We start from the raw sequence: 27,541 nt of genomic DNA on the forward strand, positions 1-27,541 counted from the left end.
GCCGAGCACCGAGGCCGAGCGCCAGGAACTATTTGTCAACAAAGACCAGCCGTTGGCAAGGGGTGGAGCCTGGAGGTCAGCTATCGCGAGAAGTGGTCTTCCGCGGAGGCTCTGACAGGCGCAGGCGCACTACAGCGCCGGCCCCGCCGCGAAGGTGGCCGCCACCGGGGGAGGCGGGGCCGGGCCTCGGGCGCAAAGCTCGCGAGACGTGGACGCGCCGCCGCAACTCCTTCCTGTGAGAGACCGGAAGTGTGGTGTGGGGGGCGTCCCTGGAGCGCGCTCTGCTGTGCGGCGGCGTCGCTGGGCCCGGGTTCCTGTGGCGGCTGCGCGGGTCCTGCCTCGCCTGGTCTCCCTTGGACCGGGGTGATGGGGGACTCCAAGGAGGCCGGGGCCGAGGCTCCGCCGGCCGGCGCCACGGCTCGCGGAGGACTCAGCCTCCTGTCCCAGGGCGAGTCCGAGGAACCTTGTGCACAGGTGCGTCCGCCGCGGGGCCGCGGGGCTGCGGGGCCGCGGGGTGCGGGGCTGTGGGCCCGCTCCGCCGGGAGGGATGTCACTGTTCCCGGCGGCCTCTGGCGCCCTCTCCGCGCCTCCCGGCAGCCCCGGGACGCAGTGCAGCCGGCGCGCCTGCCCAAGTCGGGGATGCAGGTGTGTCCTCGCCAGTCATCGCATCAGAGGCAGCCGCTTCCCCCGCGGTGGCCGGTGGGGGAGGCAGACACTGTGCTCTCAGGGCGCGCATGTAAATAATACAGGGTGAACCCCAAAGTGTGCGCACACACTAATTACAGAGGCGCCCTTGGTTAGCATGCATGCCATTTTCAAATGAGCTCTCAGCTGGGAAAGCGTGTGTGTATTGGGAAGGGGGCGGGGGGACGCCTGTATGGGGTTCCAGAATGCGACCCAGTGGTGCAAAGGTGGAGGGAAAGACAGGGTGCCTGTCGGGCCCTAGACCGGCCCCCGGCCGGCCTCGCAGGTGCCGTTGGTCCATTAGTAAACGTTTGCTTGAAAAGCAACGAAGCCTCGCAGGTCTCACCGCAAACTACTTCCTACCTGGCGTGCGTTGCCGAAATGTAAACGCCTCTTTGACGCCGAACAGAGGTTTTAGCAGATGTGTTCAGTTGGCGGGATAGCATCGCGCCCCTTGGCTCCTGCCTCTCCCGTTTCTAAGAATAACGTTTAGAAGGTAGGCTGGTTGGCCTGTTCCCCAGCTGACAGCCGTCACCCTCCCACTCCTCCACGCGGGTTTTTCTTTGAGGTTATGTAAAAACAAGAAAAAGAAAAAAGAGCTGGCGTCCCGATGGGCTCTTTCCTCTTGTCAGACGGTGGGGTTTCTCCTCCCCGGGAGTGCTCACTGCAGCGGGTCCCTGTGTCCCCCAGGGCTCCGCGCTGTTCCTCGGGGGCAGCGAGGTGAAGAGCCGGGCCGTGGTGAAGTACTCCTCGGCCCCCCCTCGGGCAGCCTTCGCGCGCCTGGAAGAGAAGACAGACTTGAAACTGCCCCCTGCCAACTGGCTACGGGAGAGCGCCAAGCTGGGGCCCGCGGGCACCGCCATCCTGGGCACCAGTAAGAAGAGCAAGCCGTTTTCCAGGTGAGTGCCCGTGGGGGGCGTCTTCCCAGGGCCCGCCAACCCCTGCTCCCCCCGGAACGCTGACACCTGCTCTTCCGCTTAATCGTCAGCTCCTCGACTGCGTGCAGTCTCTCTCTGGGAAAAGGTCCTATTTGACTTCCGGAGTCCCGTCTTCCCCCTGCTAATAGGGTTATGTCGTCATCGGAAGATGCCTACGGCACATGCTTGTCTCAGGTCTGCGCCACGTCTGAACACAGCTGAATTCTGACCCCTAGACTTCCAGCAGATGTTTTGTTTTTAGCCAATGTCCATGCCTTTTGCATATGTGAACACGGAGCCTTAGGGTGGCGCCCGAAGAAGAAAACCCTTAAGGCGGCCTGGTCTGTCCTTTGGGGTTTTTCATGAACACATGAAGCGCCCAGCCTGTTTTGTCTTCCGGGCGGAAAGTATAGTGTCAGTCACCGGTGACTGACTGGACGCTTAACGTGTTAAATGGCGGGGGTTGTCGGGTCTGAAAAGGCCTGATGAGGAAAGCCAGCATGTTGGTTGGGTGGCTTGAACCCTTGACTGTGACACTTGCTGGAAATGCTGCTGGTTGTACTTGAGAGAGTAACCTGGGTCTTACTGAGAATAATGTATGAACGTCCACATTCTTGTAGACGATTGAATGTGTGGGGTCCTCCTTCTTCCTCTCAGTGATTGAACCCAAAGTATTTCCATACAACATGTGGCAAGAGCCATACATACGTTGATACCTTATGAGCCAGTAGGTTGGAAATTACCCTCATGCCACTCGAGGTAAAAGTTCTATTTACAAAATGGTGTTTGTCTGCAGCAATAGTTCTACTAGCAACAGTTGGAAGTAGTGCGCGAATCTTCTTTTTGAAGAACGGCTTAGTAAACTATGGTATGCGAACACACATGTTAGAAGGTGAGCCCTAGCCGGGCCGCTTAGTGGTTAGAGCACCTGCCCTCTGACTGAAGGATTCCGGTTACGGCCAGGTACCTCGATTGCAGGCTTGATTCAGTCGGGGTGCGTGCGGGAGGCAACCAATCGATGTCTCTCTCACATCAATGTTTCTCTCTGTCTCTTCCGCTCTCTGTAAAAATCAATGGAAAAGGTGTCCTCGGTGTGGATTGACAACAATAACAAAAATGTTATAAGGTGATTCACATGGTAATGATATTGACTGTGCACACACTGTGTTAAGTACTTTACACGCTGATGCCTTTTAATTCTCACCACAACCTCTGAGTTGGGTACTATTACCTAATTTTCGCGTGGACACACAGGCTCAGAAAGGCTAAGTAGCTGGCCCAGCCCACAGAGTAAGTCATCAGAGCACACTTTGAAGGAAGGTGGCCCCAGGTAAGTCTCCTGGCTCCTCACTGGGAAATGCGGACATGGACGCTTTTCAGGCGTGTGGGTTATGGATGTGCCTCATGTGGTATCTGGCACGACATTGTTTTTCTTTTCTCCTGGCCGAATTGGAGCCGGGTGTATTTGTTTTTCCCATATGTACTTTAAAAGAGTCATATTGTATATCGCTAGGAATACAGTCCCAGACTCAAATCCTGATAAATGTTTGTTTCTATTTTTCTTACCTTTCTACCTAAAAAGAATAACATCTTGAACTGTTTTCTCTTGGAGATTTTTTGGGTTTTGCGATTACAAAAATGAAAAGAATTGTTCATTGTTTTTATTCTAGGTGTTTCCTATTAATTGCTCCTAATGATTATTACTATATTTTATCAGATTTAAGATGCCACTGATTTTAAGTAACACCATTATTTTATATGCCACTAAGAAGGAAAAACTAGCCAGCTATAATGGTGAGAGGCATGCTGATTTCAGAGATGTCCGAATGTGGGAACTGTGTCCTTGAAGTTGACATTATCTGTGACAAACTCTACCTGCATCACTATGAGTGTGACCTTTGTGGCCTTTGTTCCCTCCTTTAGCTTTGGGATGGCGTACGACTTTATTGACTCCGTGGGCAACGATGTGGACGTTGTCTCTGACTCTGAGGTAAGTGTCCTGATGGGGAGGCCATCGGTGCTGGGCACTTACCCCTGCTCTGTGCAGGACCTTGAAAACCTGATGAAATGAGGCCACTGTCTGATTATCAAATGCCTCTCCTTCAGAGAGGAAGGAATAACCCCCAAAACACTGGCAGTGGTAACAATACCAATGTTGATGGTTATGTTTTTTAAAAAGAGCAGTTACGAGTGATTAGAATATTTGGGATGGTTTTGTATGTTACCAATTGAGAATGAGATATGATGCTTCCGGCAAAATCGATGGCTCCTTAGTTGGTCATTTTTATCTGATATGCTGAAAGCCTAGGTCGGTGCAAGTGTGACCGTCAGCTAGGTTAACAGGATGACTTGTAAAGTGCAGGTGATTGAGGTTTGGAAGAGCTGTCTTTCGTTTGTTTGCATTTAGCTTTCTGTGGAAAGTACAGTTTGTATAACCTTAGGGAAATAAGGTTTGTTATGCTTTAAAATGGAATGAAGTTAAAAATGGAATCACACTGAAAAAGGTCTTTCTAAACTCTTTCCTCTTCATTTTCTTAAGAACATAAAAAAGCTCCTGAAGATCCCCTATAGCAAGTCCCACGTGAGCATGGCCGTGCACCGCGTCGGGAGGACCCTCCTGCTGGACGAGCTGGACATCCAGGAGCTCTTTATGAGGTCTTCCCAGGTAGGCCGAGCCCACCTGCACGCAGCGTTTCAGCAGCCTGAGGCGCCAGAAGGGTGACTGTCTCCAAGAAAGACCAAAGTGGGAACAGAGGCGCACTTGAGCAGCCAGAAGCCGGCAGCTCAGAGTAACAAGTGGAAAGGAGAGAATTGGCAAGAAACCTACTGATGCCAGCCAGCAGGATGCTTGCAAGGAAAGAATGGAGCCAGGGAAAGTGGTGAAAAGCCTGAAATTGAAGGGACTAGGTTAAATTTTTAAAAACCCTTTCATGTCTCCTTTAAAGAGATTCTCATGAAACATGGCTGCCAGGAAATGTGGGAAATGTTGTTATTCTGAATATATAGTTATTATAATTAACTGGTTCACTTAAAGCAGTGCCTCTCAAACAGTGTAGATAAGTGCCTGTTTCCCCCCCAATGTATAGATAATGAATGCTTTTGCACAAAATAACCATGTTGCCATTTCCCAAGGCTTACTCTCCATGTCTGTACTTACCTTTGCATGCACTGTTTGCAAATAGTTCATGGTCCTACCAGTCCCATAGCTATTATTTAAAGACTCTTCCTGCAATGCGTTGGTAAAGGAAGATAAGTTATGGTGACTTACATTGAATACGTATTTCTGAAACAGTATTCAAAAAGTAAAGAGTACTTCCTGTAAAATGAGTAATGGGTAACAAATTGTTTTGACTACATGTTTCTTGTATTGATTAATTTCTTATGTTATTCAGACTGGTGATTGGACGTGGCTGAAAGAGTTTTATCAGAGACTTATTGATCAGAAGTGGCAGAGGAAGAAAAAGAGCAAAGAGCATTGGTATCAAAAGGCTATTCTTTCCAAGTTTTTATATTACAGGTACTTGGCTATTTGTTTATCTTAAAGAGGAAAAATTAAATTCTGATCTAAAATTTAATTTTGAAGTCAGGAAAAATAATAATTTAAGGTTTGCCACTATGGTATTGTTTACATTTCAATGTCTTATATTTCTTTTCTTTAAAAGTAAGATTTATGCTTGGTTATAGAGTCTGGTTTTAAAAAGTAGTAGACTTGCATGAGCTGACCCTTAATGACAGTGTGATGTTTCTATTTCTGATTTGGCCAGTATCAATGGCGATGGAGCCGCGCAGCCCGTCCCATCTGCTGCAGAGCAGCGGGAATCATCCAGTTCAGACCAGACAGGTGACTCGGACGGGGCGTCGTGGCCCGCCCCCTTTGAAATGCCTTCTCCGGTTTCCGAAGATCCCAGTGCTTCCAGTCAGGTGAGTTAGTACTCCGAGGCTCACTCAGCAAACTCATTTCAGAAGACGAAACCAATTATCTTGCCAATAAAAATAGATGAATAGGAATACAAAATATTCTACCAATTTATGTCTCACAATTATAAAATCATACTTCTTTTAGTTTGGTGTTTTTTTTTAGGAATTTGCAGGAGATATGAATGGCTAGATCAGATTTTCTTAAATTAAAAATTTTAAATATTTAAAAAATGTTCTCAGCATTTAACGTAGCTCACCAATATGTTTATCAATGCTGATTATCTCCTAAAAGTCATAAGAGTACTACAGCATATAATAAATATAGTGATGTAGTATATTTTAAACTTTAGGTGTAAAGCAAGTGCCTATCAAATATCGACTCAGAGACTTGGTTGTAATTTAAATACTGACCTTAACTTTTAGTCTGATTTTTAGGGCTAAAATCACCCTTAAGATTTTCTGGATGAGGTTCCTGAGGTTTTAACCCACAATAATGTTATGAAGCTTTTAGAAAGGAAGAGAGAGTAGAATGTGTTGTCTCTTTTTGTCGCTTATATTCTTGGTTTCTTCTTATTGCTTGTTGAGTTTTGTCATTGTTTCTATCAAAGTAAAAAAGAACTCCACAGGTGTGAATTGTATATGTCTGTTTTCAGGTAAACCTATTGATAAACTTAAAGGAGATAAAAATAGGATCTTTAACTTGGTAAATTATTTTTCCTCTTGCTCTGTGTTCTCACATATTAAAAATTATTCACCCAGATCATTGCTATCTTTACAAATCATAGGATTACAAGGAGGCAAATATGTTTAACTTGATTTTAGTTTTTGTAGGTTTTAAGTTGGAAAAACCTTATTAAACTATGTAATGAATTCAGATTTCTCCCAAGTTGGGAAAAACTGAGGAAAAGAAAGGAATTACCATGCAAGGTGACAGTGGGAACCAGCAGGAGGGGGTTTGGTGTGGATGAAAAGGGCATGGGGGCTGTGCATGCACAAGGCCCAGGTTAGGCTGTAGGGACTGGTTACACTGGTATGAACACAGGATGTATTAATTTGCTTTGTAGTTAGCCATTATGTTGTATTTGTTTTATACACTTTCATGTATATGATTATAGTTCACCAAAGGAGTTTTTAAAAATTCTTTTTATATTCCTTGACTTCAAAACCCACACATTATAAAAAGACACAGTAGAAATACCAGTCTCCCACCACCCACCTCCCCTTCCCATTCTGTCCTTACCTTGTGTAGGGCTCCCTATGAAAGACCTTGAAGGCTGTTGAGAAGCTGTAGACTTGCATGTGGAGGAAGTGAACTGGCATCTAATTAGTGCCTCTTATGCCCTGCGCCATGGGTATACAGTACTGCATACGTGTTATGGTATGTGTTCAATGTGGATGGTGGCATTTTACAAGTAAACTAAACTCATAAAGAGCAGATGTTCGTCCCTGGTCTCATGGCTGGTGAAGTCCACGCTAGTGTTCAGATCCTTGTGACTTCAGAGGCCTGTTCTCGAGCCGTAGTGCACTGTGTCCACATGTTCCACGCGTGTTCAGGATGGCCTCAAAGCAGTCAGATTGTCTGAGCAATGCCATGTGCCGGGAAGAGCTCTCCTGCCATAAAAATAATCTTTCACAGAATGTTTTTAGAACATATTATACAGCCTAAATTTCAGCATTTAGAGATTTATTTTTGTCTGCAAGCCACCACCTTCTGAATTCTTGTTCCCCACACCGAAGCCACCAGCCTGAGGCCTGGGTTAAGCAGTGTTAGAGCTGAAGTAGGTGAAGTAGGGTCTTTATAACGGCCTGAGAGCCAGATCTGTATTTGGAGCATCATAACCTGGAGCCCAAACTCTCATTAACGCAGCTACCTGGCAGATACGACTTTGGGAGTTGGTCTGCGGGTAGATAACTTGTCCGTGTAATAAATAGTAAAGGTTGAAGCTCTGTAGTATTCTTTAAGGGCACAGCAAAAGTGCTGGAGATGGATGCATGCGCACCCACCCCCACACACACAACCTGTGCATACAGTCACGTGCACTTCTTTGCAGGCAGATGCTAAGCCTATTAGCATCCGCCTAGGACAAGAAGTGAGAGGTCACGGACTACGGTGTGCGCGCACATAAGCATCCCCATCGTGGGGACTATTGTGGCATTGACATTCGGTTTAAAGTAATGTGTCTTAATGGCAGCTGCCTAATGATTGGAAAACTGACTGGTGGGCTGAGTTTACCACTGTCAAAAGTTCCTCTTCCTAAAAGGGTTTTTCAAAGTACAGTCCACAGGATGTATTGACTTAAACGTGTCCTGAGATGAAGTCAGTTTGAGAACATTGGTCACACGGAAGGGAAGTCGATTTTCTACTACAGAGCCTCTTAGAGACGCGGTTATCAACCTGTGGGTCGCGACCCCTTTGGCGGTCAAACGACCCTTTCACAGGGGTCACCTAAGACCACCCTGCATATCAGATATTTCCATTACGATTCATCACAGTAGCAACATGACAGTTATGAAGTAGCAACGAAGATAATTTTATGGTTGGGTCACAACATGAGGAACTGTATTTAAAGGGCCAGGAGGTTGAGAACCGCTGTCTTAGAGGCTTTTCCAGGCTCGGGAGCATTGTTACTCTCCAGACGCAAGTCTACAGCGAGTAGCCTTTGTCACCACTCACTCTGGAAATTTCTACCAAGTATCCCAGGACTAGTGGTCTGTGAAACACATTACAAATGCAAAACTAGAGGCTGTCATCATGACGGGTGTCTCAAAAATAGGGCTGGAGTTTCTCAGGAATGTTTTAATTGCATGGAGATGGGGTGGCTAAAGGTTAATGGAATTGAAATTTGCCCCAAAAAGAGAAAAATTTAAAACTTTGAACGCTAAAGTAATCTTTGATCTTTTCTGAGTGCGAGCTAAATGTGATTGGCTCGCTGCAGTGGCTGGGATAGCTGAGAGCTGTCGGAAGCCACCAGTGACGAGAGGTGGGACTATGTCTTAGCCTGATGACAGCAGTAGCTTTGAGGTGTCTGCTTTGAATGCTTAGGTGATACTCTAACAGTAGGCCGTTGATAAGAACTCTGGCAGCAGAATCACTCCTATCCTTGCACTTTTCACAGGGAAGTGAGCCTCTCGAACCCTCATACATAGTGGGGCATCTGGCCTCAGCCCCCAAAGAACAAAACCTGACTACTTTATTCAATGACGGGGAGAACAGTCAGGTATGCTTCCCAGGGTGTCCACGTGGAGACACCCAGCCCCAGCCTACTAGTCATTAAAAACTAGTCTCCGTTGGAATTCATAGGGGGGAAATCTACTTGATCCTGAAAGTCCATTTCTAAACAGCTCTGACCTTACAGCTCTGTCATGTTCACTTCGACTCCTTTGTCCTTTCTTTGTTCTAGTCTTTCTGTGGATCGTGGGGGGAAATTACAGCTCTCCTGTTTATTATATAATCACCTTTCCAATTTTATTTTAAATAAAAGGGTCTTAAAAATGATTTTGTTCGGAATATTCTGTGGACGTTTGAAGATATACATATGTTGGTTGGCTCCAACATGCCTATATTTGGAGGAGGCAGATACCCAGCAGTCAGCTTACGTCTCAGGTAAACCACGCTCGTTTTCCTTAAAACCTCTGTCCATCTGCTCTCACCCATCGATCTGGGCATCCCTCCCGCTCCTGCTAGAATTAAAATGCACAACCAAGAAGGAGCTATTCTCAGGGAATGCTGGGTGCCCTGGAGCTGGTTCCCCCTGGTCCTTGATGAATGGACTCAGAGGTCTTGTACTGGCCTCGTCTTACATCTGAGTCTGCCACTTGTGAAAGTGTGGTAGAATTTATTTACGGTGCAGGAGGTGGCTTTCCAGCGTCCTGTTAATGCTCCAGGTGTGTGTGCTCACATTGGCCAGTGGTGGTTCCGACTTGGGCGGCAGCGTGCAAGGTGGGCAGTCCTCACCGCAGGTTGTTGGAGGAGCGTGCAGTGGGCCCACGGTCACCTGCTGCCATCTTTCCTTTTGTTCCTACTGAAAACTCTTATGGGTTCCAGTTAGAGAAGCAAGCAGAGCTTATGCAGAGACGTTAAATATATGGCATTTCCCACGTAGGGAGCACAGATGAAAATAGTTAAATGGGAGAACTAAGTCTCAGGTGATTCATTGTGAAACATCTTAATTAAACCAAATAACACCAGAAATGTTACATTTTAGGGATAACAACAAACCAATCAATGTGCTCACTGGAATTGACTATTGGCTGGACAACTTGATCTGTAATGTGCCGGAGCTTGTGATGTGTTTCCATGTAAACGGGATTGTACAGGTGAGACCCAGCGCGTCTTCTCATAGCCGCTCAGGAGCAGATTGGTGCAGAGATAACGCCTCACCGAAGTGTTTAAGGCCCTGAAAACCCCGGGTGTACCTTTTGGCAAGGAACGTAGCCGTGAATAAACTGAAATTCGAGTATTTTCACATTTGAGTTGTTGGTAGAATTCTAGATATCACAGGAGGATAATTTTACAGGTAATTTGTGAGAAGGTTATAAATACACTGAGTCTGCACTGTAGCCATAGAACTGTAATTTTAATGCCAGGCACCTATGATGGTTACAGTGTCCATACAGTGGAGGTATTGGTTCAGTTCTCAGTTATCTGCTCAGTATATGCAGTTTTAGGGAGAGGCCACAGTTGTAGGTCGCTTATAGCACGTTGTTGTTGAGCATGCGCTGTGAGGAGGCACGTTGTCCCCATTATCAATGTTGGGGGAGAAAATAGAATGTGGTCCTGGCTCAGAAAGATAGGATCAGTGGGAAGTGATGTGCAAAGAGGAAGCAGGAGACGCAGGGTAAGCGCTGGAGTGTGATGCACACACAGAAGTCTGATGTTTGTAGAGGGTGAGGTCATTTCTCTTTTGATCTGAAAAACAGACTTCCTGGAAGTGGCATCTTAACTGGATCTTGAATGAGAGATAGCGTCCCCAAAAATACCAGATGGATCTTAAAAGACAAGTGTTAGTAAATGGGGGGTTGGTAATCTGTCCAGTTAGGGAGCAAACCTTCTATAGCAGAAAGGTTGGGAAAGTCAGCCACATCCCAGGGCCTTGGTGCTGAGCTGAGTGTGGACTTGGTTCAGTTGGGAACCTGGAATTGGCGGACGCTCTGCATCTGGGATGTGAAATTCGTGTGCCGGAATATTAATCTGGGGATGGTGTGTAGGACAGCCTGGGAGGGTTTGGAGACCGGTTATGTATGCATTACTTTTAGGAGTGATGTGCCCTAGCTGGTTTGGCTCAGTGGATAGAGCATTGGCCTGTGGACTCAAGGGTCCCAGGTTCGATTCTAGGCAAGGGCATGTACCTTGGTTGCGGGCACATCCCCAGTGGGGGTTGTGCAGGAGGCAGCTGATCGATGTTTCTAACTCTCTGTCCCTCAGCCTCTCTATAAAAAATCAATAAAATATATTTTTTTAAAAAAAAAAGGAGTGACGTCATGTCCTCCTACTACGTCATGTCCTCCTACTTAATAAGTACTGAGAATTGACGGCAGTCATAATGGCTCGTGTTTATTGCGTGCTCTTTGTTCCTAGCACTTTGCTAAGTGCGTTGCAGGCATTGTCTTATTGGTGCTCGTGTCAGCTCTGAGCTGCCCGTATGCTAGTGTCCCTTTGGATGGAGAGGGAGACTTGAGAGTCACGGAGCTCGAGTGAGTCACACAGAGCCACGTCGCTAGTGGGTGGTGGTGCCAGTATTGGAGCCTGTCTCTGCCGCGGCCGTGCTCTTAGCCGTCGTGCTGCAGCAGGAACCCCGTGCTCTCCAGCCATCCACTTGCTTGAGCCAGTGTTTCAGGATGGAGGGGGCTTTGGAGATGATTCCAGTTGCACCGTCCCCCACATGGCAGCGTTGAATGAGAGCGGGGAGAGGAGGAGGGGAAGGGAATCCAGGCTCGGGTGCTCAGGGCCAGAATCCTGTGGTATTGCCTGAGGTGGAAGGTGGAATCTGTGCAGGTGGGGAAGGTGATGTGTTATCGTTGGGCAGTTTAGGGAAAGCATTAAAATGCCCACTGAGCATGTTGAAGTTGCAGGCATTAGAGCAGAGGGGGCTAGAGACAGAGTGGGGTGCCTTCTGCCCAGATCCTGTTGAGTTCCTCCCCAAGGAACTGCAGTAAACGAGAACAGCGGAACCTCTCCCAGGCAGGGGTATGGGGAGGCTTTCAGGCCGAGGGAAGGCGGGCCAGAAGCTCTGTAAAAACCAGGAGTGCGTTAGCTGAGCCAGGGACGAGCACCACCCTTAGGACTGGGGTCCAGGTTCCCAGTTGGTTTGGAGTCCCTAGTCTTGGAGTATTTCAGAAATGTGGGCAGAGACGTTTGGGGAAGCGTGACCAGAAGGCAAGCTGGGGACACAGTGCGGAGGTGCTTTCAGAGCAGTGGTGGTGCTGTCCATGCGCCTTTACACATTGCTGCCCGCCCCCCGCCACCCCAGGCTCCATTTCTGTAAAGGAACCGAGTCCTGTTCAAGGGAAGGGTGGTGTTTCCTGGAGAAACTTCCCAGGTGCTTCTAGTGTCTAGGGGTGAAGTCTGCCTCCGGTAACCCTCGTCCCAGTTGAGAGCCATCGGGGTAGATAGAGGAAAGGATGCCAGGAGGTTTGTTCCAGGTGAGGACAGAAATGAGATCATGCCTACATTCGTGGTTCACAGTTGGGTGATGGCTCTCCCTTGAGAATGACTCCTGTGGTACAGAACAGCGATGCTGACCGGTGGGTCAGATCCCTCTGGGAGCCGTAAAAAGATGGAAAACCATTGGTTACATCTCGGTCAGGCTGCACAGGTCTCTGATTGCAGGGCTTATACGTGTGCTCGCTTTTCAGGAAGAGAAGTGCTGCCGAGGTTTCTCTTAAACCGCCCTGTCTCTGTTTTACAGAAGTATGAAATGATAAAGACAGAAGAGATTCCCAATCTGGAAAACTCTAATTTTTCTACTAAAGTCATAAAAGACATTGCACAGAATATTTTATCCTTTCTGAAATCTAATTGCACCAAAGAAGGACATACCTATTGGCTCTTCAAAGGTGAGCGAATTCTTGAACGAATGATAATCCAGTGGATTTGAGTGGCTCCTGGAAAATGAGGTTCCTTTGTTTGTTTTTGCAGCGAGTGGCAGTGACATAGTGAAGCTCTATGATCTCACGACTCTTTGTGAAGAAACTGAAGACAAATACCAAAACCCGTTCACAATGCCGGTGGCTATTCTCTTATACAAGTGAGTGCTGTCGCCAGAGAAAACAAGGAAGAGTAGGCTTTTGTAAATTGTAAAGTGCACAGCCACATCCCCGAGCCAAGTATTTATATTTACACACACATACACACACACAGTCAACACCAAAAAAAACTTCAGGGAGGGTAACTTTGGTTGTTTCTGTGGCCCTTACTCTGTGGGTGGAAAGGGGGCAGCCTACACTTGAACCTTGCAGAGAATGATGAGTGGGCGTCAAGGTGATACAAATGTTTTTTTAGGGTTGCCTGCAACATGATGATGAAGAAGAACCAAAATAAGAAACACTACGGAACTATCAGAACACTGCTTCTCAACTGTGTTAAATTGTTGGACAAAAGCAGACACCCTCAAGTAAGAGTGACGCCTGTGTGCTCTGTGAGAACAGCCTAGCGGTCTGACGGGTGTGCCTGGCACTGAAGCCACTGGCCTTAGTGTGTAGCTGCCTCTCTGTGTCTGGGGGACGGGGCGGTGGGGAGGGGAGGCTGGGGAGGGTGTTGGAGCCCCATGTGGCTTCTGAGCACTGAAAAGCTGCCCGCTTTGAGTCAAGTGTGCTTTCAGCGTAAAGTACAGCCTGGATTTTAGGATCGTGTGTGCACACATTATGTGTTAATTGAATCAAAGATAATATTAAAATTAGGCCAGCCAGGTTGTGAACATGGCTGCTGGAACGTTTGCCATGTGATGTGCGCTCATGTCGCATTCCTCTTGGCTAGCACTGTGTGAAGGGAGGACTCGTGTGTAGTGCATTTTCCCTCCCTCTGTCACTCCTGGAAGGGGAAACCACTTTTATGGTCTCTAAGATCTGTTTACACAGACGGATCTTGTTAATCACTGTTAGTATGGGTAAGGTTCACAGTCCATACGTCAGTGTATAATAAAAGCATCTCTTAGAATGATCTCTTAGCCATGAGCCTCCCATTTTACACCCCCATGCCCTCAGTTGTCTGTATTTTTGGTGTAAGGTTAGTTGAAGCCTGTTTAAATCAAGAAGGTCTGTAGTCTGTACCTTTTTTTTTTAAAGCTCCAATGTTTATTGTAGTCACATCCAGTTTAGAGATAAAGATTATTCTAGAGACCAAACCAAGAGAAAACTTTTTTTTTTTTGCAGAAAAATGGCAAAACGGTTTCTCACTTATATATCTAATTGCTGGTTGAAGGTGTGGCGTTTGATGGATATTGAATAGTTTATGTGACAGAAAATGGTGTTACAACTATTAAATGTTATTACAACCACTTAATAATAAATAATAGAGTGGAATAAATAGTAATATATACATGCCCATTTTAAGAGATACCACAGTGGACTTTCCCTCATTAAGCTGGGGCCGGGGGGGGGGGGGGGGGGTCCCCCGGGGCCATAGATTGCATAGTAAATACTAGTTGCCCGTGTAATTTATAGCTTATGAAGAGAAATTCCCTTTTCTCAGTTGATAGGGAGGGTACTTGCTAGTGCAGTTAGGACACTGTACCCGGAGACTTACATCTCCAGTAAGTACAGCTGCCACCTTTTTTAAGAGAGCGCTGGGACGGGATAATTTCAGGAAGTAAACACACAACCCGGGAGAATGTCAGCCTCAGGGTGCTGGTGACGGGCGGGGCCTCTCTGTGCCTGGTCTGCGCTGGGGGCAGCCTGTGTGCGCAGCTCCTGGAGTGAAGCTCCTTCCACCTGAGAGTGCTCAGGTTTGATGACAGTCACGCCTTTTCTTTCTTTTTATAAGATTATTGCTTCAGCCAATTACATGCTTTCAGAACTCTTTCAATTGGATGAACCTAAAAAAGAAGAAAGTTCAGAGTCTCCCTTAAATGAGAATTCTGATGAAAGTTACAGCGAGGAGGAGGAGGAGATGCCAGACAGCGATGAAAATGGGTCCTATTGCACCAGCTCTGACCCTCCCGACGACAACAAAGCAGTGGCCATCATCAAGTCCGTTGGAGAATTGTCAGTTCCAGAGAAGTACAAATCCATCCATCAGATCAGAGTAAGCATGTGTCAGTGTGTATTGAAGTGGCCCAGTGGAAAAACAACGGTGGGGGAGTGCGCACAGTCAGCCTCTCAGAGGATGGCGTTGCTGCATTGTAACCAGGACCCCGGGCTCGTGGAGCAGTTAGATCAGGGGTCCTCAAACTACGGCCCGCGGGCCACATGCAAATACAAATATTGTATTTGTTCCCATTTTGTTTTTTTACTTCAAAATAAGATGTGTGCAGTGTGCATAGGAATTTGTTCATAGGTTTTTTTTTAAAACTATAGTCCGGCCTTCCAACGGTCTGAGGGACAGTGAACTGGCCCCCTATTTAAAAAGTTTGAGGACCCCTGCGTTAGATGATAGTTAAAGACAGAGTGATGTGTAGTTACAGTTCACAGAGGGAACACTTTCTGTCCTTCTCTGAAGCATTCCAAAAATGTCGTCAGTATTCACATAAACGTCTCTAGTTGGCTTGGCCTTCTCAGTGTCCCTTCTGTTAACCCTCACCTGAGGATATTTTTCCCATTGATGTTTAGAGAAAGTGGAATAGAGGGAAGGAGGGGGAGAGAGAAATGTTGATGTGTGAGAGACATAGCGATTGGTTGCCTCCCGCATGCATCCTGACCACCTGGGCCGGGGATCAAGCCTGCAACCGAGCACATTCGCTTGACTGGAATTAAATCCATGACCCTTCAGTTGGTGGGCCGACACTCTAATCACTGAGCAAGACCAGCCAGGGCTCTGTGTCCTTTTTGGAACAGAGCATCGTCCAGAGCCCTGGCCCCAACACGGACTCTCTGTGCTCTTGGACAGACCACTCACCTGTGCTCGCTTCTCTGCAGTCCAGTCAGCATAACCCAGCCTCTGGGGATTCGCCAAAAGGAAGTGCCCTGCAGGGGCCCTCCCACAGAGCACCACTCAGTGGGTGGGGCCTGTTCCCTGGGCTTGCCCCTAGGGAGCATCAGGGATACAGTGAGACCACTGGTGACGCTGAACTTGCTGCTTGTTGATGGTGGTGTTAGCTGTGCTACCCAGTGTCTGTGCTGATTAGAAGTTGAGCTGGCCTAGGAGATTAGGTGTACATTTATCTAAAACATTACTACTCGCATTCACTTTTGTTGAGTAGAATAATTTTTAACGTAAGTACTTAAAGCAACACGTATGCCGGAAGATCTTTTTGTTAAGCAGGATTTGTGTTGATGATGCTTATTATATCAGTTGAATCTGCAATTAAAACAGTACATTAACCTTAATACCTCACTAAGCTGAGTACACAAGCACATTTTGAAATTACTGATATCTAGAGGTTTAGTAATTCCCAGGAACTGAGAGGTGTGGAATTTGTCACACTGGTCGCATAGTAATAATTTTAAATGTTTGTTTCTGAAGCCCAGTTGTGCGTTTCCAGTTTGCCATGACACCGAAGAGCGCTGCAGACTTGTGCTTAGCTATGTTCTGGAGGTGAGTTTGTTGGTGTCTGGAGGCTTTCCTGCTGTGGGTTTTCTCTCCCTGAAGCATAAAGTGAAAATTAGCTTTTTCCAACTCTTTCAGGTCAAATGTAGTTTTTAAAATATAAATTCTCCTAAATGCACTCAGTAGTCCAGATCCTTTCTTATATTTAGTTTCTAGTTGAGCTTCAGTTACAGGCACAGTAGTAACTGTCTCTTTGCTTTAAAGGGTTTAAAATCTGTGGACAGCAGCATTAAGAAAGAAAGCGACCTCCCTGCAGCTGACCCCAGCACCCCAATCCCGTTGAAATACGAAGATGAATCCGCAAGGGGGGGTCCTGAGGGTCTGGAGAAGCAGATGGCCTTGTTTTTGGACAAAAGTAAGTTGAATTGATGTGCAAATAAGGCCTTTCCGTAGAACAAGATGCTAGTCCTTCGCCAGCAGCCGACTTGTTTGTGTCAGTGAGGCATTCATTGCCGGACCAGGAGGAGAACATGTGAGTGGAAAGGAGGGGAAATGTCCGGTCCTTCAAAGCAAAACAGCGGATCGCTTTGATCCTTCACGGGTGTCTCTAGTGAGAACCTCGGGTGCTTCTGGGACACCCCTACCTCAGCGAGAGCCGAAGGGGTTTCCGAGCAGCCGGGCCCACCCCTGGCTCGCATGCAGCTCTGCTAGGCTCACTCCAAGTGGAGACAACAGTTGTGCCCACTTCCGGGGGTTGGTGCAGTGCCCTGGTAAGCCCTGCCCCGCTTCTAGCGGCTGTTGCCTTGGGGCAGTACCTAATAAAGCAGGGGTCCTCAAACTTTTTAAACGGGACCAGTTCACTGTCCCTCAGACCGTTGGAGGGCCGGACTATAGTTTTAAAAAAAACTATGAACAAATTCCTATGCACACTGCACACATCTTATTTTGAAGTAAAAAAAAACAAATGTTTTCGACGGGCCGCATGTGGCCCGTGGGCCGCAGTTTGAGGACCCCTGTAATAAGGGGAAGTACCTGATAAGCCAGAGCTGTCACTGAGAAGGTCATCTAACTCATTTTGGGAGCATCACTTCCTGAAGAACATGTGGGTTTTGAAGTAAAAGTCTGAGTTTCTGGTTTATTTTAATCTAATTTACATTTATTTTCCAACCTTATCCCCTCCCCCTTTAAAAATCTGTTTCAGTTTAAAAATGTTTTGAAAATCTGTGTGTTGGCAATAATACCCAGTGCTTTGGGAGCGTCTCTTCATGAACATAAAAGGGAGGGGAGTCTCCCCAGCATTTATGTAGCACTTCTGGGTGCCGGGCTCAAACCCAGACACGATGAGAACCGCCCAGGACGTAGACACTGTGCCTTTTCATGGCGCTTTTTCTGAAATGCCTTTCTGTCTCTCCCTCCCTCCCTCCCCCTCTCAGCTGTTGAAAACCCAGCTCCTGGTCAGGGTCTCCATGCTTCCCTCTGTGGCCAGCGGAAGGACTGGGTCCCCTGCCACTAGGCCTGCCTTCCCCGTCAGCTGTGCTTGCACAGACACCTTAGTCAGCTTCGGTGTTCTCACATGCCTCACACAGAGAATGTGTATAGAGTAGGGAAAAGAAATACATTCACGAGTAAGACCATAGTAGAGACTGTTCATCGCTTTGAAAGACGAGTTGTATCTGATCAAAATGAGAAATCTTGAGGCTGGGCGATGGGGGAGGCTGGTCCCCAAGGCAGTTTGTTATGTGTGAGCTTGCACGTGTCCCCTGAAGAGGTTTATGGATCAGCCTAGGATAGAGGCCACGTCACTTCATGTCGTTTCTGGTGCCTGGCATAGTGCGTGGCACAGTGTGATCATTTGTTGGGTGACGAAGGTGTAAGAGGCTGGACTTGAAGTGAAGGCTGTTCTGCTAGAGGAAGCGGTCCAGTGGACGGAGGCGGGCAGCGAGCAGTCCCCTGGCTGTGACTGATGGATGGATAATAGGGGAGGAGGGCTGGGTAGTAAGACTGAGAAAAGGTGGCTCGGGAAGTGGGCTGAGATGCTTATCACGACTTAGTAAGTAGCGAGAGGCTGTTTCAGTGCTTCAGAGCAGGGCTCTGCCGTGAATAAAGCCGGCTTTCGGAAGGTAAGCTTTCGGGCAGACTCACGGGCAGACTGGAGGCAGGAGGCGGGTGTCGGTGGTGAGTGGAGTGACGTCAGTGACCGTGAAAGAGAGTGACGGCCGCTGTTGCTGGGAGGCGGAGGCCCGGGAAACGCAGAGCGTCTGTGGAAACAGTTTCCCTCCGTGTGGTTCCTTGACGCGTGGTGTTCACCAGTCTTGTCACAACAGTAGCGCCTGAGCCTGGAGTGAGTGCTGCTATTAAGAATCACAAACTACTTGTTCATGGTGCCCACGTGAACATGAAACGTGCTGCCTCTCCCCGTGTCCTAGTGGGCTCCCTGCAGAAGGGCAATTGTTCCAGCCAGTCCGGGATGACCCCTGGCTCCTGGCAACATAAAATGAAGCTCCAGCTGATCCTCAAGTCATCCAAAGCCTATTACGTGCTGTCTGACGCTGCCATGAGCCTGCAGAAATATGGACGCGCGCTCCGATACATCAAGTTAGCTCTGCAGAGCCACGGTGAGTCCCTGCGGATGAGCGCGTCGCAGGCTTTGGGAGGGGAACAGAAGATATCTGGGTCAGTAAAATTTTACTCCTACTTCGGTTGTAAAATTTAATTTTAAAACCACCTTTTGCATCTTGGGTGTCACTTAGTATTTTCTGCTCCAAGTGGTTTAATGACATCTTCATTTTGAAATACATGAAGCCATGTTTGCTCTCTGATATAAAATAAACTTAGAGTGGATACGGCTGGTAGCAGATTTTCTTAACACTGTGTTCATGATGCACTTTTCCTCCTTCCCACTCTCCCCACAGACACTTACTGCTGCCTCTGCACCAACATGCTCTCCGAAGTGCTGCTGTTCCTGTCCCAGTACCTGACGCTCTGCGGCGACATCCAGCTCATGCTGGCCCAGAACGCCAACAACCGGGCGGCTCACCTGGAGGAGTTTAACTACCAGACGAAGGAGGACCAGGAGATCCTGCACAGCCTCCACCGGGAGTCCAGTTGTCAAGGTGGGCGGCGGGACCCCGCGTTCGTGCATGGGGACTGTGGGAAAAGGGGCAGACGTGTTGGTGCTGGATGCTGCTCTGTGTCCTTATTTCTCAGTTTTAATGTGGAGCATGCTCGTGTGCGTGTGTGTGTGTGTGTGTGTGTGTATAAAATGCTTTTGAATTATTTTGTAATTGCTACTTATACAACTAGTACTAACTATAAACAAGCTCTCAGACAATTGCGTTGACTTCCTGCACTTGTCTTCTCAGGAGGTTTTTCAATAAAACTGTAGCCCACTGACCAGGCCGTGATTTCTTTAGAAAAGCAATAGCATTGGTAGAAGTAGATGGATTACCTTCTGAATAATTCCCGGGGCTCAGACACTGAGATCATTTTTAAACTTAGTTCAGGGTTGGTAGTCTCACTAAATATGTCACTCTGTTTGGAGTTGTCCGATTTTTAAGCTGGAGACAGGAAAACGTAGCCACAGCAGCAGGCCCCCCATTTTATTCTAGAATAAAATGTTGTGTGCTTTTTGACGTGAGAAAGGCCTCAGTGTGTTTTTCATTGGGCTTATAATACGTCGTTGTGAGAACGACATTCTCTCAAGCATTTGGGTGGCATCAGGAGTGCTACCCTTTTTCCCCTTGAATTTGGGGCTCTGCACCCAAGTTTACTCCGTCCCCACTAGGTGGCAAGCTTGAGTCTGAGGGCCCATCCAGCAGCTTCTTCAGTGAGTCTGACATTGATTGGCAAGCGTTGTAGTCCATGAGACCCCGGTAGCTGCAGAGCTTTCCTGCAGGAGCTGCTCCCATTCATGAAAGAGCAAGGCGGTTCCCCTGTGTCAGCGACAGCGTCAGGCCCTCACCGGTGAGCAGGCGCACCTGGTGGAAGCTGGGGCACAGCAGTTGGCTGGTATTTCTAGGCAGGAAAATATTTATTTTAATCAAACATTAATGTCCCAAGAAAATAATAGTTTCTTAAGTAAAGAGATCTTTGCTTCGAAGCTCAAATGTTTAGTTTTATTGATTGAATCTTAGTATATTTATAGTGTATTGCAATTACTTATTTTATTACCTTAAAAGTGTCAGATTACTTGGAAACTAAGGAAGCAGGATTTGCATAATCACCGTGGTGACGTCTCCTTTCTTTTAAGGATTTGCGTGGGCGACTGATTTGTCTACAGACTTAGAAAGCCAGCTTTCTGTCAGCTGTAAATGTTATGAGGCTGCCAATGAAATCCTGCAATTTAGTGACTTAAAAAGCCAAAATCCAGAACACTACGTGCAGGTGCTGAAGAGAATGGGCAACATTAGGAATGAGATCGGGGTGTTCTACATGAACCAGGCGGCTGCGCTACAGAGCGAGCGAGTGGGTGAGTACCCCTGGGGTCCGCTCCTCACCGCCTTTTCTGTCAGAAAGGCACCCGGGTCTGGGCTCAGGCGAGGAGCTGTGGCACTTGGTTTGAAGTCCTGGAGCTGGGCCAGGCCGGCGCTGGACGCGGTGGCTGCAGGGTCTCTCTCTGAGGCGAGGAGGCCGATGGGAACGTGCCTCTCTGCGCTGCCATAAGTGCAGGCGCATTGCGATGGGAGGGAGGGAGGCATGTGTGGAAGTTTCGGTGACTGGGAAAGCTTTGGTGAGGTCTGAGCAGATGGGTACATGTCACGTAGGACGTCAGCAGGCAGGTGTGGGGAAGGGAGGGCGGTCCAGGCTGAGAGGCAGCCCTGGGAAGGAGCCAGGGCTGTAGGGTCGGTGGGTGTTTAGAAGGGGGCAGGATGCGCGGTTCCTCGGCGGGGAGGGCTGAGGTAGAAGGCGAAGAAGTTGTGCTTTTTGACCTGTAAACCCTGCTCAGCGTTAGGAACAAAGAGTTTATAGCTCGTCGGGGAACCTGTGCTTTTAAAAAACAGTCTTTTCTTACTATATGTTATACGTATTTATTGAGATTCAAGAACCTGTGCTTTGTAAGCCAGTGAAGGAGCATGGAAGGGAAGTCAGAACCCTAGGATATTAGGAAGCACAGACTGTGCCCTTAAACTCAGTCTTCATAAGGCAGTGCCGTGCCAGGGGGCTTTATTTGCTGCTGTGGCACCAGCCAGCTGCTGCTGAGGCGGCTGTGTTTGAGTGTGCATGGTTGCCATAACAGAGCCCCGGCGGGTGGCCTAGACCACTGATCTCTCTCACCCTGGAAGCGGGGGGCCAGGACCAAGGTGCCAGCCAGGTTGGCTTTCTCTGAGGCTCTGTCCTCGGCCACCTTTTTGCTGTGTCTTTTCTCTGTGGGTGTCCCTGGTGTCCCTCTTAGAACATCTCCAGTCGTGTTGGGTTTGGGCCCCACATCATAACCTCCTTTAACCTTAACTACCGCTCTAGAGGCCTCTCTCCAAACAGTCACCCTCAGCATGGATGTGAGGGTGAGGGGGGCGCCCAGTCGGCCATGGCAGGTGTGGGGAGGGCGGGCGCTGCTGGACCTGCCCCGTCCTCAGGATCCATCAGGAGACCCAGCGGGCTTCCTCGGGTGCCTGCTTACACAGGTTTTTGTTTTTTCATGAAGTGAGCAAAAGTGTGTCGACTGCAGAGCAACAGTTGTGGAAAAAGAGCTTTTCTTGCTTTGAGAAAGGAATTCACAACTTCGAGTCAATTGATGATGCTACAAATGCTGCCCTCTTGTTATGTAACACGGGAAGGCTCATGCGGATTTGTGCACAGGCGCACTGCGGCGCAGGGGACGAATTTAAACGTGAATTTTCACCAGAGGAAGGCTTGTATTATAACAAGGTAACACATTTGCTCATGGGTTCATCCATTCATCCCTAACTGCCACTTACCTTTGCCATTGCTCCACTAAAATACCATAAAACCAAAGTAATGAAAACCATGGGCTGGCCCAGGACTAGACAGACCACTGGGAGACTCAAACAGGCCTGAGTGTACTAGGGACTCAGGACTGGAGATGACACTGGCTTGGTGCGCAAAAGGTGATCTTCGGTGAAGTGTGTTGGCATAACCAGAGTAAACGTCAGGTGGATTAAAGATGGAAATGAACAGGTGAAACTGTAAAAGGTACCAGGGGAATCAGCTCATGGCTGGGCAAGGAACTTTCCCAGCGTAACAAGCAGAAATCACAAAGTAAAAGATGGATCAACTTAAATGTGCAAAAATACAGTTTTTAAAGGACACAATAGAAAGCAAAATTGAAAAGCAAACCACCATCTAGGAGAAATATCTATAGCACAGGACAGATCCAAGGTTAATAAACTCTTGGTGTATAGCAGCTAGGAATCATTGAAAACACACTGTCCCCATAGGAGGGAGGACAAATGAACTTGAACAAGAAATTCGTATGTGCGGAAAAAGTAAATGTTTAATATGGAAGCAAAATTTCAAAATTTTAACTTTTAAGGGATTAAAATTTGAGTTTCTTTTACTGATTAAATTATCAAGTACTTTTTGGCAAGTGGTCACACCCAGTGCTGGAGAAGGCGCCAAAGCAAGCACACATTTAACGGAGTGCAGGGAGCCCCCCTTGTTTACAAAAGATCTACATGGGAGCCTGCTTTCACTGCCAGGAGAAACCTGAAGAGGACTTCTGCTTTTAGAGTGAAAGGGAAAAGTGAAAAAAGCATTCAGCCTTTGCTTTGCAGTGAGCTGTTACTGAGGCAGTGTGCGCCCCAAGCCCGAGCACCCAGAGTCCCAGCTAGGCCCCCTCCCGAACCACACTCAGCGTCTGAGCTACATCTCCGCTGACTGTGCGTCCCTGAGTGAGCTGTGTCCTGAGAGTCAGAAAAGCCTAGGAGAGCTCAGGGTGTGACCCTTAACGTAACCCGTGTGGAATGAAGCGCTTTGATCATAGTGAACGGAATAAAAATGCACTCAATGTTAGGTCTGGCAACCCTCAAAAATTTCCTGTGTTAATGGTAATTGTGTCTTGTTACGCCATTCGGCTTACCAGGGGTTTCATGGGAGCGCTCTGCTTCCCAGTCCAGGGGAGCCTGTACTTCAGAGTTGCATAAATTTCCTCCGTGAGGCATGTTCACAGCGCTGCCTTCCTCCCCAACACGGTCCTTCCGCACGTCCTCCCCAAAGCCAGTCACCACCCGGGCCTGGGAAGAGGGGGGCGTTGACTCGATTTCCTCCGCCCAGGCCGTGGACTACTACCTGAAAGCGCTGAGGTCCCTGGGAACACGAGACAGACACCCTGCCGTCTGGGACTCGGTGAACTGGGAGCTGTCCACCACCTACTTCACCATGGCCACACTGCAGCAGGACTACGCGCCGCTGTCCAGGAAAGCGCAGGAGCAGGTACGTGCCGCCGGGCTGGGCAGGAGCCTTCCGCCGCGTGAGCCTCTGACAGGTGCTGAGCGTCTCCCTGGGAGCAGCGCTTCATGTTCTTCACTTCCTCATATAAAGTCAGAGGCTTGTCTCTTTTACCGCCCCCCCCCCCCCTTAAAACTAGATTGAAAAAGAGGTCAGCGAAGCTATGATGAAGTCCCTGAAGTACTGTGACGTGGACTCGGCGTCTGCGCGCCAGCCCCTCTGTCAGTATCGAGCTGCCACCATCCACCACAGGCTGGCGTCCATGTACCACAGCTGCCTGCGGAATCAGGTACTGCCTCTCCCGGTTATGTTCAGGGCCAGGTCCGCTTAAAAGTATTCCGGGTGCTTTTCTTATGCTTCAGTATCTACTTCAAATGCCTCCTGTTCTATTAGCTACTTAGAAAAAGTTGGCGAGTAGGCATTTTCCCCCTCTTATGCCACACACTTTTCTGAACTATAATCAATTGGGTCTTAGTTTGCAAAATTATATATTTGCCTGGGTGTAGTGTTTTGATTTTTAAAATATAGTTAGGCTTTGTAAGAGTAGCCTTGTGTAAATCTTGAAGTACCCATTTCCCATCTTCGAAATTTGTTATTGTGAAATAGAGCACGTAGGGACTTACGGGAACGTGTACGGGAAAGAGTCCCAAAAGGAAAGCCCTGCCTGCTCGGCTTGAGGTTGAGGGTGGAAGAGTGCTACAGGGCCCCTGGGCGCCCCTCCCTATTGAACCTCCCCACACCCACAGAGTAGCCACCATCCTGCAGTTTCTATGCCTTCTCTGTGTTTTACCACTCAGGCAATATGGTTTGTTTGTTTTTTTTAAGATCTTTTGTTGATTTTTAGAGAGGGAGGGAGAGAGAAACAGTGATCGGTTGACTCCTGCACAACCTCAACCGGGATGGAGCCTGCAACCTGGGCCTGTGCCCTGACCAGGAATCAAACTGGCAACCTTTTGGTGCACAGGATAACGCCCGACCCACTGAGCCACACTGGCCAGGGCAATGTGTACACATTTACCTGCTTGTGAACGGTGTAGAATGAGCTATACTGTGCGTTCTCTTCTGTGGCTTAGTGGCCTTTCCTTAGCATCACGTTGAGGTTCCTCTAGGTCAGTGGTTCTCAACCTAATGCCGCGACCCTTTAATACAGTTCATGTTGTGGTGACCCCCAATTTCATTGTTAGAGATTGAACATAATTAAAGCATAGTGATTAATCACAAAAACAATATGTAATTATATATGTGTTTTCCGATGGTCTTAGGCGACCCCTGTGAAAGGGTCATTCAACCCCCAAAGGGGTTGCGACCCACAGGTTGAGAACCGCTGCTCTAGGTGGTGCGTGTGGCTGCTCATTCCCTCAGCGCAGTAATCTTCGTGATTACATCACGGTTTGTTCATCCCTGCAGTGATCGCTGGACTTTTGGGTTGTTCGGCTGAACCTATGAGAACTAATCTCTGAAGAGTCTGTGCACGGAGCCTGGTGCTCAGGAGCCTGTGTGCCTGCGTCCGTCCCTGAGGCCTGGGCTGAAGGGGCCGCCTTCAGGGAGGCTGCATGCTCCTGCGAGAGTCCGCTCAGTCCCTCGGGTCGGCCTTTCTTAGCTCAGCTCCACGCGCTTCTCTGCGCTCCCTTGGGCGAGGGTTCCTTCTGAGTTGCCTTTATCCTGAGATGATTGTCCTTGAGGCCCTCGACTCTCCCTTTGCCCCCAGGAGGCCCCTAACCACAATTCCAGTTTGCTCAGGTGGCCTCATAGTCTCAAGGCAGAAGCGAGCTTAACAGTCCAGGACAAGCCAGGGGGGAAGAATGGTCGTTTCAGCGAGTGCGCTGAGACAGTGGCATCCATGTGCAGAACGGGGACTCCTGAGTTACCCAGAAGTGGTGCGAAGGCCTCAATGTGGAAGCTAAAACTGTACACATACAAACACCGCCACTGAAATCACGCGTGGCCCAGGCGGAGACTAGGTGATGCTGTGGCGCAGCCCCCCCCTGCCCCCCTTCACTCCGCCTGTGGTTCCAGGTCGGGGACGAGTACCTCCGGAAGCAGCACCGCGTGCTGGCCGATCTGCACTACGGCCAAGCGGGGAGGCTCTTCCAGCTGCTCAAGGACACGCCCTGCGAGCTGCTGCGGGTGCAGCTGGAGCGGGTGGCCTTCGCCGAGTTCCAGATGAGCAGTAAGTCCCGTCTCCCTCCTCAGAGTGGGCGTCGGCGTCGGGCTGGGTTCTCCTAGAGCGGCCGTGGGCAAACTACGGTCCGCGGGCCGGATCGGGCCCGTTTGAAATGAATAAAACTAAAAAAAAAGACCGTACCCTTTTATGTAATGATGTTTACTTTGAATTTATATTAGCTCACACAAACACTCCATCCATGCTTTTGTTCCGGCCCTCCGGTCCAGTTTAAGAACCCATTGTGGCCCTCGAGTCAAAAAGTTTGCCCACCCCTGTCCTAGAGCCAGGCAGACCTGTGGTCTCTCTCGGGCATAAGGAGTGGGTTTTTTGTTTGTTCTTTTTCCCACAGTCAGTGACTTTGGGTAGAGAGCAGAGTGCGTTTTAAACTTAGAGAAATGGACTAGATTCTGTTCGGTGACTAGAAATGTTGAACCATAGCCCAGGAGCCCATATTTGAAAAAAATGGTGACAGGTCAGTTTAGACAAAGATGTAAGTCATAGCGGACAACTGGGATGAGGGAGCAGCAGGAAAGGAGAGGCGGCCCCTGACTCCCTGTAACACACCCCGATGCAGAGGCTGGGGGTGGGCTTCTGGAACAGGCGGCCTGCAGGCGCTGGGCCAGGTCAGGTAAATGTGAGCTCCCGAGGGTGGGGCGGAGCTTGGTGGTGTCTGGTGGATGAAGTTTATTCGGGTCTGAGGGTGAATCGAATCCTGGCTCAGCTGGTCTGGCTGCTGTGAACAGCAAGTTGGTGGGACACCTGGTACTTAGTGCCACAGAGACTTGCCCAGCATCATGGGGCTGGTCCGTGGTGGGGTGGCCTTCGTGCCGCAGGTTTCTCCCGGCTGGTCCACTCGAACCAGACTCTCCAAAGAGCAGTGCTCGCTCGGCAGGACCAAGTGGAGAGGCGGGACCGGGGACTAGCTGTTGCTCTAGGCCAGCGGTTCTCAACCTGTGGGTCGCGACCCCTTTGGGGGTCGAACGACCCTCTCACAGGGGTCGCCTAAGACCATCGGAAAACATATATAATTACATGTTGTTTTTGTGATGAATCACTATGCTTTAATTATGTTCATTTTGTAACAATGAAAATGCATCCTGCATATCAGATATTTACATGACGATTCATAACAGTAGCAACATGACAGTTATGAAGTAGCAACGGAAATAATTTTATGGTTGGGGGTCACCACACCATGAGGAACTGTATTAAAGGGCCGCGGCGTTAGGAAGGTTGAGAACCGCTGCTCTAGGAAACACTTTCCTCGGGTCGTCACTAAGGAAGGTTGGGGTTAGAAGATGTGCTTCTCTTGAGCTCCCTTGACAGCGTTTGAAAGTCAGACTTGTTATTAGCTCATCGACTGGCTGGGGGTCTAGATTCCACGCACAGGAACAACCACTTCGTGTTTCACACTCTAGGTCAGAATAGCAACGTCGGGAAATTGAAAACACTCTCTGGGGCTCTTGACATCATGGTGAGAACTAAGCACGCGTTCCAGCTCATCAGGAAGGAGCTCGTGGAGGAGCTGGGCCAGGTAAGGGAGAGGGGGTGCGCTCTGTGTTCCATGTCTACGCTGAGGGGTGAATGCATGTAGCAGGCATGTGGGGGCGTGTGTGTGTGTGCAGGGTGGGCAAAAGTAGGTTTACAGTTGTCTATATGGAGAATAATAAAACAATTAACAAATAACAATACAAGAATCAGCTGTTTGGCTGCCCCACCCTGTATATACGAACATACGTGTGTCAGCTCTGCATAAACGCTCACAGTGACTTAGTACGTTTTCTTGGTGGCATTGTTATTAACTCTTGAAGT

At 48.6% G+C, this 27,541-nt stretch overlaps 1 protein-coding gene across 8 annotated transcripts in view; it reads left to right on the forward strand.

Annotated features, from left to right (window-relative positions):
• The first annotated feature begins 239 nt into the window (after positions 1 to 239).
• Positions 240 to 27,541, forward strand: part of EDRF1 (erythroid differentiation regulatory factor 1) — a 29,506-nt gene continuing 2,204 nt past the window's right edge. For 2 of the 8 annotated variants that reach the window (XR_004972073.1, XR_004972072.1), the window contains exons 1-22: positions 240 to 474; positions 1,375 to 1,583; positions 3,525 to 3,591; positions 4,141 to 4,266; positions 4,994 to 5,118; positions 5,366 to 5,522; positions 8,636 to 8,737; positions 9,002 to 9,123; positions 9,725 to 9,836; positions 12,428 to 12,575; positions 12,658 to 12,766; positions 13,021 to 13,132; positions 14,500 to 14,760; positions 16,138 to 16,209; positions 16,426 to 16,576; positions 18,588 to 18,776; positions 19,074 to 19,274; positions 20,411 to 20,629; positions 21,803 to 22,026; positions 23,392 to 23,550; positions 23,705 to 23,854; positions 27,148 to 27,263. Coding sequence is in view for 6 of the 8 variants with exons in the window: in XM_036335628.1 (XP_036191521.1) it covers positions 367 to 474; positions 1,375 to 1,583; positions 3,525 to 3,591; positions 4,141 to 4,266; positions 4,994 to 5,118; positions 5,366 to 5,522; positions 8,636 to 8,737; positions 9,002 to 9,123; positions 9,725 to 9,836; positions 12,428 to 12,575; positions 12,658 to 12,766; positions 13,021 to 13,132; positions 14,500 to 14,760; positions 16,138 to 16,209; positions 16,426 to 16,576; positions 18,588 to 18,776; positions 19,074 to 19,274; positions 20,411 to 20,629; positions 21,803 to 22,026; positions 23,392 to 23,550; positions 23,705 to 23,854; positions 25,582 to 25,735; positions 27,148 to 27,263 (3,393 nt within the window). In the remaining 2 variants the exon portion in view is untranslated. Of the gene's footprint in view, positions 475 to 1,374; positions 1,584 to 3,524; positions 3,592 to 4,140; positions 4,267 to 4,993; positions 5,119 to 5,365; positions 5,523 to 8,635; positions 8,738 to 9,001; positions 9,124 to 9,724; positions 9,837 to 12,427; positions 12,576 to 12,657; positions 12,767 to 13,020; positions 13,133 to 14,499; positions 14,761 to 16,137; positions 16,210 to 16,425; positions 16,577 to 18,587; positions 18,777 to 19,073; positions 19,275 to 20,410; positions 20,630 to 21,802; positions 22,027 to 23,391; positions 23,551 to 23,704; positions 23,855 to 24,972; positions 25,736 to 27,147; positions 27,314 to 27,541 lie in introns of those variants that run through there. The other 6 variants (XM_036335626.1, XM_036335628.1, XM_036335625.1 and 3 more) reach the window with 6 other exon arrangements.

This window comes from Myotis myotis, unplaced genomic scaffold, assembly GCF_014108235.1.
Source record: "Myotis myotis isolate mMyoMyo1 unplaced genomic scaffold, mMyoMyo1.p scaffold_m19_p_15, whole genome shotgun sequence".
NCBI lineage: Eukaryota > Metazoa > Chordata > Mammalia > Chiroptera > Vespertilionidae > Myotis > Myotis myotis.